The sequence below is a fragment of the Ahaetulla prasina genome, chromosome 2, assembly GCF_028640845.1.
Source record: "Ahaetulla prasina isolate Xishuangbanna chromosome 2, ASM2864084v1, whole genome shotgun sequence".
NCBI classification, from domain to species: domain Eukaryota; kingdom Metazoa; phylum Chordata; class Lepidosauria; order Squamata; family Colubridae; genus Ahaetulla; species Ahaetulla prasina.
Window position 1 is genome coordinate 146,259,043 of NC_080540.1, and position 16,207 is coordinate 146,275,249.

At 41.2% G+C, this 16,207-nt stretch overlaps 1 protein-coding gene across 2 annotated transcripts in view; it reads right to left on the minus strand.

Moving 5' to 3' along the window:
• Nucleotides 1-16,207, minus strand: part of CEP95 (centrosomal protein 95) — a 49,728-nt gene that overhangs the window by 6,167 nt on the left and 27,354 nt on the right. Inside the window, exons 13-17 of one of the 2 annotated variants that reach the window (XM_058171277.1) lie at nt 15,385-15,499; nt 14,586-14,767; nt 12,164-12,256; nt 8,129-8,279; nt 1,795-1,955 (exon numbers count right to left, since the gene is read on the minus strand). In XM_058171277.1, coding sequence (XP_058027260.1) covers nt 1,795-1,955; nt 8,129-8,279; nt 12,164-12,256; nt 14,586-14,767; nt 15,385-15,499 — 702 coding nt within the window. The remainder of the gene's footprint in view (nt 1-1,794; nt 1,956-8,128; nt 8,280-12,163; nt 12,257-14,585; nt 14,768-15,384; nt 15,500-16,207) is intronic. The other variant, XM_058171278.1, reaches the window with a different exon arrangement.

Sequence of the window (16,207 nt, forward strand, 5' to 3'; positions counted from 1 at the left end):
ATAAAATATATGAATATTTTCAAAGACACCTTGTTAGAAATGCATTACTACTAGTTTGGGGGAAAATTAAAGAAAGGCACTATATAAAAATACCAGTCTCGCTCTCCATAATGGAGGCACTGATTCATCCGAATGTGATTAATATGGGAAAACCTGTAAGGTATAAGGACATTTTGAATGATAAAAGGGAACTTAAATCCAAAAAAGAACTGATTAATCGAGGGATCGGTTTAGCATGGTGGCCATATGAGCAAATACAATCAAGAGATGAGAAAGATGCAAGAATGTATGGTTTTTATGAAGAACCAACAGAACTAGACCAGATATTACTAGGGACAGATAAAAAATTAATTAAAAAAATTTATAGCTACTTATTGAGTATTAAAATGGAAGAAGAGCAAGTGAAAGAAACAATGATATGATGGGCTAAAAACTTTGGTTATCCAATAGAACTAGACAAATGGCAGAAATTGTGGGATAGAAACTGTAAATTAACAATGTCAACAGCCTATAAGGAAAATCTATACAAAATGTTTTATAAATGGAATTTACCACAAGCGAGGCTAGCAAAGATGTTTGAAAACTTTATCAGCCAAATGTTGCAAGTGTAATCAGATACTAGGGTCATATTATCATATGTAGCGGACATGCCCAAAGGCAAAAAAATATTGGACTAAAATATGTACCTGGTTATAAAAAATGATAAAGCAACACATAAATTTGAAACCAGAAATATTTCTGCTGGGGATACTATCAGAACAGTATAATAAAGGGAATACATATTTAATTTTGCATGTAGTAACAGCAGCAAGAATAGTGTTTGCACAACAATGGAAAAATGAAGAGGTCCCGACAGATGAAAGTGTAATAAAAACAAAACAAAACATTAGAATGTGCTGAGATGGATAGACACTTAAGATAAAAGAAAAGGAAGAAATAGAATACTTTTTAACATGGAATATATTTTATCAATGGTTAACTAACAAAAACAGAGGTTAGAATTTAAAAAGAATTTAAAGAGATAGTAAGATGGACAAACTGTTTTATTATTTTATGATTAATATTGATATGTTTATTAGGATTACTAGCATGATTATGGTAATTGTTGTACCTTTATTCAAAATTAATTATGCCCAGACAACATGCTGTTCAGATAGACATGGAATTTTTTATCTTTTTAAAGAAACAATGTACTAATAAAACATACATTAAAAAAGAAAAAAGAAAAATCTCAGACGCTCCTAAGCTAATTCATTGCCTTTAAAAATGTGCCCCCCCAAAATTGGGAGTACCAGCAGTACAAGCAGTCTTCAGCTTATGACCAAAATTGAGCCCAAAATTTATGCTGCTAAATAAGACAATTGTTAAGTGAGCATTGCTCCATTTTAGGACCTTTCTTGCCTCAGTTGTTAAGTGAGTCACTGCAGCTGTTAAGTTAGTAACACAGTAATTAAGTGAATCCAGCTTCCCCATTGACTTTGCTTGTCAGAAGGTTACACATGACCCCAGGACACTGCAAATATGAGAATTGCCAAGTGTCTGAATTTTGATCATGTGACCATGGGGATGCTGCAGTGTTCATTAAGAATTAAAAAAATGGCCACAAGTCACTTTTTTCAGTGCCATTGTAACTTTGAATAGTCACTAAACTATTTTGCAAGTCGAGGACTACCTGTAGTCCTGGTTAGCGCATGAGACTTTCGTCCCACGTTTGTATCTTTTAGCCATTGCCGGCACATTTTTATGCCTCACTTTTGAAAGGCTGTGATTCTCTCGAGCCTGCCGATAACTCACTTCATTTTGTAGTTTCCACTGGTTCCTATCTCTGGGAGATTTGAATTGCTCAATTTGGGAGAGCTGCTGTTGCCACATCTTGTTCATTGTTGGATGAGAAATGTTCATGTGAGGAAAATCTTTGAGGAGCAGAGGCAAGAGATCGTTCTCTTTGACTTTCACTGAAAGAAAGAGACAGACTTAAGCAATGAACAGCTGAAGAGTGGGCCTTATGCTTTGAGCTGCCCTTAAAAACAGCTCCCCTCCCTGATCATGGAACCACCATGATTAGGGAAGGCTGGACTAAGCTTACTGTTTTATACTTAATTAATGGTCATGGTACTGCATATCACATTACTTGATTTAACATTCTTACTTCTTACTTATAAACCGTAGATTGTGTGTGAACACATCTAAACAGGACTACTTACTTTGGGGTAGGAGCTATAACTAGATTAAAAAGGGATGGAAAAATATTATTTATTTGTAGTCCACCTTGGTGGTGAACATATCCAACAAAGCTTCCTCCTTTATTTTCCCCACAACCACCACCCCTGTCAGGTGAGATGGGCTGAGAGAGAGGGACTGGCCCAGCCAGTTTTCATGGCTAAGGTGGAACGAGCTCAGTCTCCCATTTTCCAATAGACCAGTATTGTCCAACCTTGGCAACTTTAAGACTTATGGACTTCAACTCAACATGAATGTCTGGGAAATTCTGGAATTGAAGTCCACAGATCTTAAAGTTGCCAAGGTTGGACACCCCTACACAAGACCTAACTGGTTCATATATTTATCACATAGATATGTTTGGAGAGCAGAGAAATGATCATGTGCCATCAAGACATGTTGAATCTTAGCGATCACGTAGATTTTCTCCATGATGCTCTGCTTCTAACTTTCAAGTCTTTCAACAAGGAAACCATCAGCATTATAACAGATTCCACTGAAGAGAAATGAGCAGCTCCTAAATTATTTTTATTTTTAAAAAGATTTTTATATTCTGTTCTAGCTCTTCATAAGAACGATATTGGTCAGCTCTATAATTACAATTGAGAATTATCCTTGCTTCACCAGTCTCAATTCTAATGAGAAATAGCTACTCCTGGTGAATTTATGCCCATATTTTCCCCAGACAGTAATAATGAGATATACTTGGATTTAAAAAGACCTTCTAATCCTGAACCAAGAAAAATAATTTTAGGAACCTCTGCAGGCGAAGGTGATATTATTGAGCCCAATAAAACTGACAAAGAGGACAAGCTGTTCAGCACTGAAGGCCAGCTAAAATGCACGGCAGCTCATTAATTGGTTCCCACATCACACTAAACAATACTTGCAAAAAAGCGGTTTGCTTATAAACCATGGCTTACGCATGATTCAGTTTGTAAACCCAACAGCCAAACATGTCACTTTGGTGTTGAATTTCAGGGCATTAATCCTGTTTGATTCTGTGAACTGACTTTTGAAAACTCTTATCTAATATCTAATGATTTTTACTGCATTTACCGTATATACTCGAGTATAAGCCGAGTTTTTCAGCACGTTTTTTGTGCTGAAAAACGTCCCCTCGGCTTATACTCGAGTCTACGTCTTCGGGAACCCCGCACAGGAGGGGGTACCGAACGGACTCCCATGGGAGGGACGGGGAGCGGGCCCGCCGAGGTCTCGCGGGATTTGTCGCCCCCAGGCCGGCCCCCATTCCCGTGTCTGGTGGGCGGACGGCGCAAACTTGGCGGGCTGTGCATTGGCGCGGGGAAGCCCTGGTGGTGCAGTGTTCCCGTTCGCCCTGGCCTCCGTCCTCCGATCTCCTGCGCTGGGAGGCGGCGGCGAGCCAGCGAACCGGGCACCGCGGACTTTGGCAAGGAGGAAGGTGGGAGGAAGCGGAGCTGCCGGCTGTGGGGGTTGAGGCGTGCAAGAGGTGGCGTGGAAAGGCCTTTTTGTGTGTGTGCGCGCCTGTGTGCCCTAGGGAGGAAGCGGAGCTGCCGGCTGTGTGGGGGTTGAGGCGTGCAAGAGGCGCGCCTCCTCCTCTTCCTCCACGCCGCCTCTTGCACGCCTCAACCCCACCATCACCCACCCTCTCCGCAGAAGGTCACCTCCTCCCTCTTCCAGGCGGCGGCTCGGCTCCGGCTCAGCGGGCGCCACAGCCGGCAGCTCGCTTCCTCCCACGTCCCAGTCAGCGAGCGGTGGCGACATGCCGAGCGCCGCCCGCCACCGCTCGCTGATTGGGACCGCTTGGTCCGCGCGGGCGGGAGCCGCCAGCCTTCTCGGCTGAGGGAGGAGGGTTTCAACGGTGAAAGCGCCGGCCGAGAAGGCTGGCGGCTCCCCGCCCGCCGCGACCTGTTAAGCCGGTCCCAATCCAGCCGAACGGTGAAAGCGGAGCGCGCCGCATGTCGCCACCGCTCGCTGGACTGGGACCGTGGAGGAAGCGGAGCTGCCGGCTGTGGCGCCCGCCGAGCCGGAGCCGAGCCGCCGCCTGGAAGAGGGAGGAGGTGACCTTCACGCTGGAGAGGGTGGGGATGGTGGGGTTGAGGGGCGGCAAGAGGAGCGAGCGTGGAGGAAGAGGAGGAGGCGCCTCTTGCACGCCTCAACCCCCACACAGCCGGCAGCTCCGCTTCCTCCCTAGGCACACAGGCGCGCACACACACACAAAAAGGCCTTTCCACGCCACTCCTCTTGCACGCCTCAACCCCCACAGCCGGCAGCTCCGCTTCTCCCACCTTCCTCCTTGCCAAAGTCCGCGGTGCCCGGTTGCCGCTGGCTCGCCGCCGCCTCCCAGCGCAGGAGATCGGAGGACGGAGGCCAGGGCGAACGGGAACAGCCCACGCCCAAGAGGGAAAGGGAGCGAGTGGGTGGGTGGCTGGGACGAGACCCCACCACAAACACACACACACGCCCGTGAGACGCCTTGCTTGCATGTCACACACACGCACCGCCGCTGGGAAAAAAAGGATGGATGGATGGATGGAAGTAAGGAAGGAAGGATGGATTGATGGATGGAGGCGACCGCTTTGAAGCGCAACCCTTCTCCCGCAACTAAGGGGGGGGTCAATGTTTTCCCCAATCCTAGGGTGTGGGGAAACAGTCATTCTTTCTTCCCCCCTAGTCTCTCCCGAGATCGCACTGCAGCGCCCATCATCCCCAGCCGGCAATCTGAGCTCGTGCCATCGATGTGGTCCTTGAACTTCCCCCTCCTTGTTTCTAACCCAGCCTAGGATGGCCAGCGTGGAGGGTGTGGTGGTGGTAAAACGGCCAGGAGAAAGCTTTCGCTCTTTTCGAGAGGTCCTCTTGGAAGGCTGCCTTGGAAAGGGAAAGTGGGGAGGGGGCAGAGATTTCTCCCTCAAAGGTCCCCTTGGAAGGCTGGGTTGGAAAGGGAAAGTGGGGAGGGGCAGAGATTTCTTCCTCGGGTCCTTCTAGAGTCCTTGAGAAACTGATATCATACAAGGTTAATAAATTATACTCCTCCTCCTCATTGATGAGTTTTTCATCCTGAAATTGATTGAAACATTGTACCATCATATGCTGCCATAGTATAGTGTTAACAACATCTGTAAAGATGATATATGAGCATGACACTAAGTTTTTTCTATATTTCCCCCTTTATTGAAAAACTTCCATCATGCTTCTTTCTGAAAACAAAGGTCATTATAATATACCTCATTATATATTTGATTTGATGATATTTCAGTTAATAAATACCATTTAAGGTGTTAAGCTTCTTTTCTTTTTCAGCAGCAAAGTGAATTACAACTTTAAAGAACTTTATTACTTTATATTCATTTATTTTAAGTATAGATTTTAGATTTTTAAACAAATATGTTTAGAGCTTTTATATCTTTCAAGTTATTCAAATTATCCCCTCAGCAGGTATATAATGGCATCCAATTCCAATATCATGTTGGGGCTTTTGAGCAAGGGAGGAGGAACGTGAGCACCGCCTTTCGCGCTGGCATTCCGGGATTTCCCTTTGTTTAGAGCTGGGAATCCTCCTTCCCCCTTTTGCACTCCCTCCCTCCCTCCCTCTCTCTCTCTCTCTCTCTCTCTCACACACACACACACACACACACACACACACAGACTTCTAAAGTCGATTGGCACAATGAAAGGCAAAGACCACAATTGTTTTAAGAAAGAAGCTTTAGCAGGGAGGGGGATGGAGGGTGTTTTAAGTTTTGGCAAACAGCCAGGCCAACTGTATTGGAGAAGGTCACACAACTGGCCTTAACATTTTAGCTGCTGTCTTTTCCTCACACTTGGGTTTAATGATATTAGAGACCCTTATTGCCCTGCCAAAAAAAAAAAGAGCCACCCCAACGCCTATGAAAATTAACCTTCTCTGCCAAGAGACACTGTGCAGGGTATTTTCACTATTGGTGTGCATACAGGCTTAGATTTGTGCTGGGTTCTTAGTGCTTAGAGCACTGACCTTCAGAGGCACCCTGGTCCCTTGGAAGCTAAAGGAGGACTCATTTTCATGCTTGCAGTTGTATTGTCAATTTCTGTGAGACAATGTTGTTGAAGTAACTCACTCACTCATTCATTCATTCATTCATTCCTTGTGTGTCCAATCACACTTAGCCAATAAAAATTCTATTCTATTCTATTCTATTCATTCATTCATTCATTCATTTATTTTGTCAAATACATATTAAATAATTATATAAATATAAGCATGAATTGAATACATAAAAGGAATACAACTAAAGGGAACATTAGGACAGGGACGGTAGGCACGCTGGTGCTCTTATGCACGCCTTACAGACCTCTTAGGAATGGGGTGAGGTCAATACTAGATAGTCTTTGGTTAAGGCTTTGGGGATTTTGGGAAGAGACCACAGAGTCAGGTAGCACATTCAGGCATTAACAACTCTGTTACTGAAGTCACATTTTCTGCAATCTAGATTGGAGGTTCACTTTAAGTTTGAATCTATTGTGTTCTCGTGTATTGTTGTGGTTGAAGCTGAAGTAGTCATTGATAGGAAGTACATTGTAGCAGATAATTTTATGAGCTATGCTCAGGTCATACCAAAGGCGGCGTAGTTCTAAATTTTCTAAAGCTGGGAATCCTCCTTCCCCCTTTTGCACTTTTATTGTTTTTCGTTCAAATAAATATTCATGTTATTTTACTTGGCTCTATCTTTATTTTTTACATTGACCAGTAGCTGCCTCATTTCCCACCCTCGGCTTATACTCGAGTCAATAGTTTTTCCCAGTTTTTGTGGTAAAATTAGGTGCCTCGGCTTATATTCGGATCGGCTTATACTCGAGTATATACGGTATGTAATTCTTGCGGATGCAGATTCTTCTTCTTTGAAACCACAACTCCAGATGAGATATTTGACTGTGTTTGAACTAACATTTTTGTTATATTTGTATGGAAGAAATCAGTGCTTGAAAAAAGAAATGTGACTTTTCTGCTAAGCGGTGGATAGGCCAAATGCTTTATCTTAGACTCTCTTATCCATAGTTTTGCTCCACAGTTAACATCACTAAACACACAGAAATATTTAATTAGCATGATCATTGTTAATATTCCCTGTCTTAGCCTATATCAAAACAAGCACAGCAGTCCAATATAACAGCTGTCATAACTTATTAGTAAACAATATTGCATACCGATGAACAAATCTGAAGTTACTCAGAGTGGAGTTTTTTGCACTTCAGATACTGGTTCAGAATAAAGCATTAAGGAAAGAACCATTAGGGGGCACCCTTATGGTCTTTTGTAGAATCAAAACATTTTGAAATCAAAGGAGGTAGAATAGATTATTTTTAAGCTTGAAATGTTTTGGCTGCTCCTCTTCTTGAATTACCCACACATAATTATATATAGCTTGACAGCATTCATGGTTACTTTTCTATCTGGGTCAAGGGGACGGGAGGCAGGGAAGGAAAAGGAAGGAAGGAAGGAAGGAAGGAAGGAAGGAAGGAAGGAAGGAAGGAAGGAAGGAAAGAAAGAAAGAAAGAAAGAAAGAAAGAAAGAAAGAAAGAAAGAAAGAAAGAAAGAAAGAAAGAAAGAAAGAAAGAAAGAAAGAAAATGTTGTTGGAATGCTCTGCTTGGAGAGGCACTGATCTGTAAGATTGATATACCAATCAAGTGACAGACTTAAAGAGGACTAATAAAGAATTGCAGCCATGGTAACCCAGCCTTCCTCATGACCTTGAAGAAATTGCTGGATAAAAGGCTCCCTAAATTCTCTGCTCCCTTTGCCCAGGTTTAAGACATATGGAGGCAATCAGAAAAATGTTCTTTTCACAGCTATATGCTGCTAAAATGCCAGTGATCTTGGCCCATGCACTGAAAGAACATGCTTTCAGAGGCTGCCAGGCTCTCTACCAAGAAAGGTTCAGTTCTTACTTGGAGCTGCTTTTTTTGGCTTTGCGAACCCTCCTCTTGAAATCCTCTGGTTGAGTTTGGAATGCCGAGGTATATTTTTTCGAGAATAAATCTTTGCTGCATGTGAGATTCTTGGAGTTCCTTTAAGTATGTTCTCTTTGAATTTTTGTTCCTGGATGCAAACACACATAGAACAAAGAGTTACTGGATCACTCGTTATTCTAGTGCAGGCAGATCCTAATGACAGCTCACGATTCATACAGAAAGAGGCAAACCCATAGTGCAGAGGCTGATGATTTTCTGTACATCAGACATTTAAGCTCTCTAATGGCTGGTTAATATGATTACCTGTCTTTAAGAGGAAAGCCTTAAAATATAATCCTAAAAGGCAAAAAGGCCTCTCTTCACACTAAGCAAAAGCACATCTTGGTCTCCCAGGTACAGAACATGTTATTCCCCCATTTACAAGTATCTGGTTTGGAGCCAAAGAGGTCAACATCTTCAACCTCACACAGGACAAAGACTACTGTATTGGTTTCCCATCAGAGTTTTCCAGAATGGCTTCTCTTGGACACACACTGAAGGGGAGAGCTCGCCATCTTGCTTCCTCAATCTTTGGAAGTGATACTTCAATCCAAACATACAACTTTAAAAAAATCTATATTGTCATCATATCTGTGGTATATTTCTATCTAAAATGAACAGTGTCTTATTTCCATATTAAATCAGGTAACTGGTAACTGTCCAAGTGGCATTTTACCTCAGAAAATAATACTACATCTCCAGCTACAGTCTAAAAGGGACTGTTTCTCTGACTCTGATCACAGAGAGAATCTATTACAGGTAGTCCTCACTTTACAACAGTTCATTTAATGACCATTCCAAGTTACAATGGCACTGAAAAAAGTGACACGACCGTTTTTCACAGTTACGTCCTTTGCAGCATACCTATCGTCACATGATCAAAATTTCGATGCTTGGCAACTGGTTCATATTAATGACAGTTGCAGTGTCCTGGGGTCATGCAATCACCTTTTGCAACCCTTTGACAAGCAAAGTCAATGGGGAAGCCCGATTCACTTAACTAGTTAAACAACTGCAAGTGATTCAGTTAGCAAATACGACAAGAAAAGTCGTAAAAGGAGGCAAAACTCACTTAACGAATTTCTCACTTAATGTCACTTACAGCCTTATAGCAGAAGCAAGAAACAGACTCCTTGTCGAGAAAAACCCCTCTTTATTTACCTCTTGTGAATTAATTGCATTCACCCACCAAAAAGTCCAGACAATAGTCTTTTTGGTGGGTGAATGCAATTAATTCACAAGAGGTAAATAAAGAGGGGTTCAAGGAGTTAACTGCAGTAACAGATCTTATCAGTTCCTTGTGATAATTGCAAGGCCATGAGCCCCCAAATGAACGGCTGCAAATTAAGTTCTGGCAAGTTGTGGCATGAAACACAATGAGTAAAATTTTCAGAAATATGAACCGTTGTCTCCTACGACAACCACTCCCCTTTCCTTCTATTTATTTCCCAGCCGGGGGAGGGGGGGGCATTCAGCATCCACGAGTGCTTTGCTTCCCGAGCCAACTCCTTGTCCTCCATTGTTCATCTCTCCTAACTGCTCTGTCCATATATACATCTGGAACAGGCCCCAGCTGTTCTTCCTCCTCACTCATATCAGCCTCCAAAAGCAGCTGCCTCTCCGGTGGGAAATGTTGGATGGCCCTGGCTCTATCTCTGTGTCTGACGCAGAGCACCCATTAGAGCCTTCCTCAGACTCCAGAACTGGCCCAAGTTCTTCCCCAAGCTCATTGTCCGAGACTGCCACCAGCTCTGCTGGCAGCTGGTGAGCCACAACACTTAACAACAGAAATTTTGGCTCAATTGTCATAAGTCGAGGACTACCTGTACTAACCACATCAGCTTAGAGTTTCCACAGATTGGAGAATGTCTTTCCCATAATCTTTAAGGGCCTAAAAATTTCATCTACAAAAATTCACCTTTTTATAGGTGAGAATTTTTAGGCTCTTACAGATTATTTTTATAGCTACAAAACTAAAATCTGTATTTTATTTATTTTATTTTATTTATTTTGTCACAACAGTAGAATATAGAAAAAATAATTGCTACCAACCTGCCTTCCACTGAGGACCTGTATACTGCACGAATCAAGAAGAGGGCCATGAAAATATTTACAGATCCCTCACATCCAGGACATAAACTGTTTCAACTCCTACTCTCAAAACGACGCTTTAGAGCACTGCACACCAGAACAACTAGACACAAGAACAGTTTTTTCCCGAAGGCCATCACTCTGCTAAACAAATAATTCCTTCAACACTGTCAAACTATTTACTAAATCTGCACTACTATTAATCTTCTCATCGTTCCCATCACCAATCTCTTTCCACTTATGACTGTATGACTGTAACTTTGTTGCTGGCAATCCTTATGATTTATATTGATATATTGACCATCAATTGTGTTGTAAATGTTGTACCTTGATGAACGTATCTTTTCTTTTATGCATACTGAGAGCATATGCACCAAGACAAATTCCTTGTGTGTCCAATCACACTTGGCCAATAAAAAATTCTATTCTATTCTATTCTATATATAAGCATAAGCATGAAGTAACTATATAATATATAAGCATATATATGAGTATAAATATGTAATAACTGTATAAATTGGATATAATGAAAGGAAACAGTAGGACAGGAACGGTAGGCACGTTTGTGCTCTTATGCACACCCCTTAAAGATCTCTTAGGAATGGGGTGAGGTCAACAGTAGACGGTTTTTGGTTAAAGCTTTGGGGATTTTGAGTAGATACCACAGAGTCTGGTAGTGTGTTCCAAGCATTAATAACTCTGTTACTGAAGTCATATTTTCTGCAAACAAGATTGAAGCAGTTAACATTAAGTTTAAATCTATTGTTTGCTCTTGTATTGTTGAGATTGAAGCTGAAGTTATCCTCAACAGGAAGGACATTGCAATAGATGATTCTATGAGTTAAACACAGGTCCTGTTGAAGGCGGCGGAGTTCTAAGTTTTCTAAACCCAAGATTTGAAGTCTGGTGGCATAAGATATTTTGTTGTATTCAGAGGAGTGGAGAACTCTTCTTGTAAAATATTTCTGGACACATTCAATTGTATTGATGTCAGAAATGTGGTATGGGTTCCAGACAGGCGAGCTGTATTCAAGAATTGGTCTAGCAAATGTTTTATAAGCTCTGGTTAGTATAAAAGAAAATACATTGTATGCTGAAAAATCAAATCCGAAATTTTATCCTTCTATTTTAAAAAAAAACACTACAGATAAGAAGTTACCCATACTGGGCTCTATGGATCTTGATTCCAGTAATTTATGATCAAGTCACATCAGTGATCCTGATATGACTGGATCTTTCTAGAATTTAACACAGGGTGAAAACACGATCAATGAGAAGCACATACTTCAAAAAACAGGACCTCCTTTCAAAGAGTCTTAGGAAAACTGATTTGTCTGATTTGTCCGAGACAGACAAAAAGTGGCCACTACAGGTAGTCCTCAATTTACGACCACAATTGGGAACAGAATTTCTGTTACTAAGCAAGGCTGTTGTTAAGTGAGTCAGGGTGTCGTTAAGCAAATCCAACTTCCCCCATTGACTTTTCCTCATTGGAAGCTAGATGAGAAGGTCGCAAGTGGAGACCGCATGGCCCTGGGATGCTGCAGCCATCATAAATAAATGCCAGTTGCCAAGCGCCTGACTTCTGAACACTGGGGTGCTGCGATGGCTCAAAGTCAGACGACTGATTGTAAGTCATTTGTTTTTCATTGCCCTTGTAACTTCAAACTGTCACTAAGCAAATGGTTGTAAATTGAGGATAACCTGTATTTAAAGTTCTGCTCGGGTAAATCTGGTGGGGAGAAAACCCTCATCAAAATTTAAATATATGAGAGTTGATCTGTGGTGCAAAAGCTGCTCTTCAAATATTAATGTTCCAAACCATACTGAGAGTTAAAAAGAAATGCACAGAACTATCGGCCTATTTCTTTTGCACCTTACCATTTCCTGAGCCTTTGCTTTTATCTTTGCAAGTTCCAGTCTTTCACTAGCTTCGTAGGCTCTTAGGTCTTCGTCATAAGCTTTACTCAGATGCTAGAAGAGACAATAAAGTCCGATTGTTGTCTGTAAGAAGTTATTCATTTATGAAACATGCCTTTTGATCATTCTAATAGCAGTTCGCAAACTAAATATTTTAAAAAATCAGGAGTTCCATTTAATGTGGGTTCTAGGCTATTGAAACTTAATGTATTCAGATTCAGCTGCAGTTCTAGAACAAAAAACTCAGTTAATACAAGAAAGAGCAACTAATGTCTGAAAGTTTCAGAGCCAGAAAATAAGATAAGCTCCCGCTTTCTATTTCTTCTAAAAACCTGAATAAATTAAAAATGATTCACGAAAGATAAAAGTTAACCAATATTAAGGCTACCCCTTCACTGTTTCTACCTATCTAAATTTAGAAGGTAGGAGAAGAGATCAATTTGAAATACATGGATATGGCTCCACAATAAAAAAATGCTGTCCAGATAAAGTTCCAAACCAAGCTTGGAGTTATAAGAACCAATATCCTAAATATTAACAGAAATATCCTAGTTATGTATTAATTTTTATTTATTAAATTTATATGCCTCCCTTCTCGCAATTTGTGGAAACTCTGGGAGGCTGTCTGTCAGCATGGTTTTTTTTCTTCAAGTGGAGATGATCTGTGACCAGTCTCAGTGAGGAGATCAGCCCTCAATAGGCAGATTCCTGAGCCTCAGGTAGGGACTCCTAGAGATTCAGTCAATAAAACAAATAAGAGGACTCGCACTTTCGCTTCCTCCAGTCATTCTACCTGTACTCTTAATTCTGCCATTTTTCTTTTCCTCTGTGTCTGTTTTTTACCCAAGTTTCTCCACTGGCATTTCCAAAAGTGTCTAGTCTATATTAAGAATCTCTAATCATCTTTGTATCTTTCAGTAATTCTTTCAGCTTTTCATCTAGAACAATCCAATTAATCATGCTTCTGGATTCATGCCCCTTCCATGTACCTGTGTGGAGACTTACACTGAAACCACATTGTTGAAACAAAATGCCATTTTTCTACAACAAATGATCAGTTTCATTCACTGCTGTGCCTCCAAATGGCGTGATCACTTTTTTTATGTACTCCTTTGTCTCATTCCAACTAATCTATTTGTGTCACCTAGTAAAATATTTTCCCTCTTTGGATCACTTCCATTCAGAACACTCCACAATTTTCCCCAAACTTATTTCTGGTTCTTCTACTACCGTCATTCATTGAAAAATAACATTTTTCTCATGCCCACCCACAACCATTGAGATGACACAAATTCATACTTCCCAGGATATTTTTCAGCCTAGTCAATTTTATACTTTGACTTCTCTGTATGACTTCTTGATGCCATACCACAAGACTGGGCCATTTACAATGTATCTATTTTTCTTTTATTTCCTTCCTTCCTTCAGACTCTTAGTTGTAGTGTTCCATTTGCCAAAGATGGCAGATAAATATTGACCGCCAACCCCCATGGCTTTGGTCAATCAGATATTTTTAGTGTGATAAACTAGCTTTATCAAGTTACTAGTTTTAATCATATCTATGCCCCACGTAACATTCCCTCCCAACAGCAAGGACAATACTGGTCAGCTTCAGAACATTTTGGTAACTATGTCACAAGCAGGCCAGTTTTACCCCAAGTTAGTGCATGCTATTTTATACAATCTCAGATATCTAAAGATCATCTAGCAAGCCAACATGCAATGCTACCATCCCACCCATTAGGAAGTACGTGCAGCATACTGTCATACTCAATTTCTTTTTGGAACGATATAAAACCTCTGAAATAGAAAAGCAGAAGTTCTTTTCATCCATGTTCTATTGACTGCTAAAAGTCTGTAGAAATCCTTAGTCATCCAGGTCATGGTTATCCAAAAAGTGCTTCTCCAGTAGGCAACTTGTCCAGTTGCCTCCTGAAAAAGCATCTTTGGGACAACCATGACGTGGATGACTGAGAATCTCTACAGACTTTTAGCTATACAGTTTGGGATGAACACCCTTTGAATGGTGTGAGAGTAAGAATGGATTTCCAAAGGAAAAATTGCAGACTACAGAAACCAGGAGCACCACTCAGGTGATCCTGAGGACACAGATAAACCTCCAAGTGCTTCAACGACCCTCTAAAAGGATGCAATGACCAGCTGTCTGCAAGGAATATAAATCCTTCCATTCCCCACTATCCTGTCAGAGTTGAAAAGCGAAACGTCTTCAAAGAAAAAACAAGGAAGTCCAGTTGCCTCCTCAAAAAGCACTTTTGGGATATTGGTTCTGCTAAGGTTCCATGTATGCTGAGAGCATCTAGTAATACATTCACCCATTAAGGCATTATTTAGTTGCCCCCATTTCCAACCGTGCTGCCATTACCTTTGCTCTTAGCTTCCTTTGATCCTGTTCATTTTGCCAACATATTCGCACCCTTCGCGCTGGCTCTTCTGCATCTTTCTGGAGAGGACTATCTGATACATGTGATGGTTGATAATTGGACGGTGGCGGGGAAGCAGAAAATGACCGTCGCCTGTTGGGTGCTTTCCTTGGACGACGAATATCTATGAAATAAACAAACTTTAGATAGGTCTACCACAATTAGGTTTTTTTAAAACAGGATCATGAAGGCCCTTTCAATAAATTTCAGAAGGTCTGTTTCTAAAGCTTGCCCTGTCATGTCTTTGGGATCCGATATGGGCTGCCCTGTATTACATTCAATCAGATACATCTTTAGGAAAAAGTACCTTTGAGAGACAACTATGACCTGGATGACTGAGAATCTCCACAGACAATCAGAGACACATTTTTTTTTTACATTTAGCAATTAGATTCAGGCTCTTTGTAAAGTTATTGTTTTTAAACTTTTGAGTTAGCACTGTTCCCAACAGTGCTTAAATCCCTTGGTTTAGCTACTGTGACATCTATCATACAAAGAAATCTCTTCAATCCAGGACTTTCTAGATCTAGAAAGTGTTACTATGACAATTCTCAGAAGTCTTAGCTAGCATGGTCGACAGGAATTATGGAAGTTGTAGCCCTGATAGATAAGGAGGGGATCAGGTCAAAAAAAGATGCTAAATGAAAGGCAGGTATATACCTATTTTCCATTCCTGATGGAAATTATATGTCCCAACATAGAACAATGCAATCCGTTCATTAATGAATTTCAGAATATTACCTGATTGTTGTTTGATTTGGCGATAGTCCATGATACTGTCACTGTGCTGAGACAGGGTATCCTCGTCAGCCGACAACTCGTCTTGACTTTGTTCACCCAAAGCATGCTTTAACATCTGTAATTGGTTTTTTTTAATTGCTTTATCTATTCAGAGTTGATTTCAAATTAATCTTCCATGATTTTACATACAAAACATTTGCTTTTAATCAAGAAAAATAATTAAGTACACAAAGTCTAATATTTACTTCAAACACTCTACGTTACCACTTTATGCCACCAGCTGTAGGCCGAATCTGCACAAGCAAAGGAATGGCTGATAGAACTCTATGGTGCCAAGAGGTACTATTAAAGAACCCTTAGTAGTACTATTACTCTATTGCACTATTAAAGACCACAGCAAAGGGTTCTGTGTATTATTTATGCTTCCTAAAGTGAAAAATCCCTTCAAGTAAGAAACTAGTATCCACGGTTTATTTAGTCTATTCCTCATTGTTCCAATTTTCACATGCAGGTTTTTTTTTTCTTTTGCAGAAAATTGATGTTTAGAAATGTGAATTCAAACTTAAAAGTATGAAGCCATGTGTTGTATTTAATCAAGCCCATATACTAGGACTTACCTAGTGGCAATGAGGGAAGCGAGGCGTTGCTACGCCTCCTCCCTCATTGCGTCGGCAGATAACCGCCCAGCCGCCCTGTTTCGGGTGACTCGTTCCCTCCTTCACCAGGGGGAGCGGGATGACCCGCTGCAGGGACGTGCTGAGGAGTTTAACGGTTATCTATACGATAAAATCGTTCAGCTTCGGGACGGGTTGGACCAAAATTG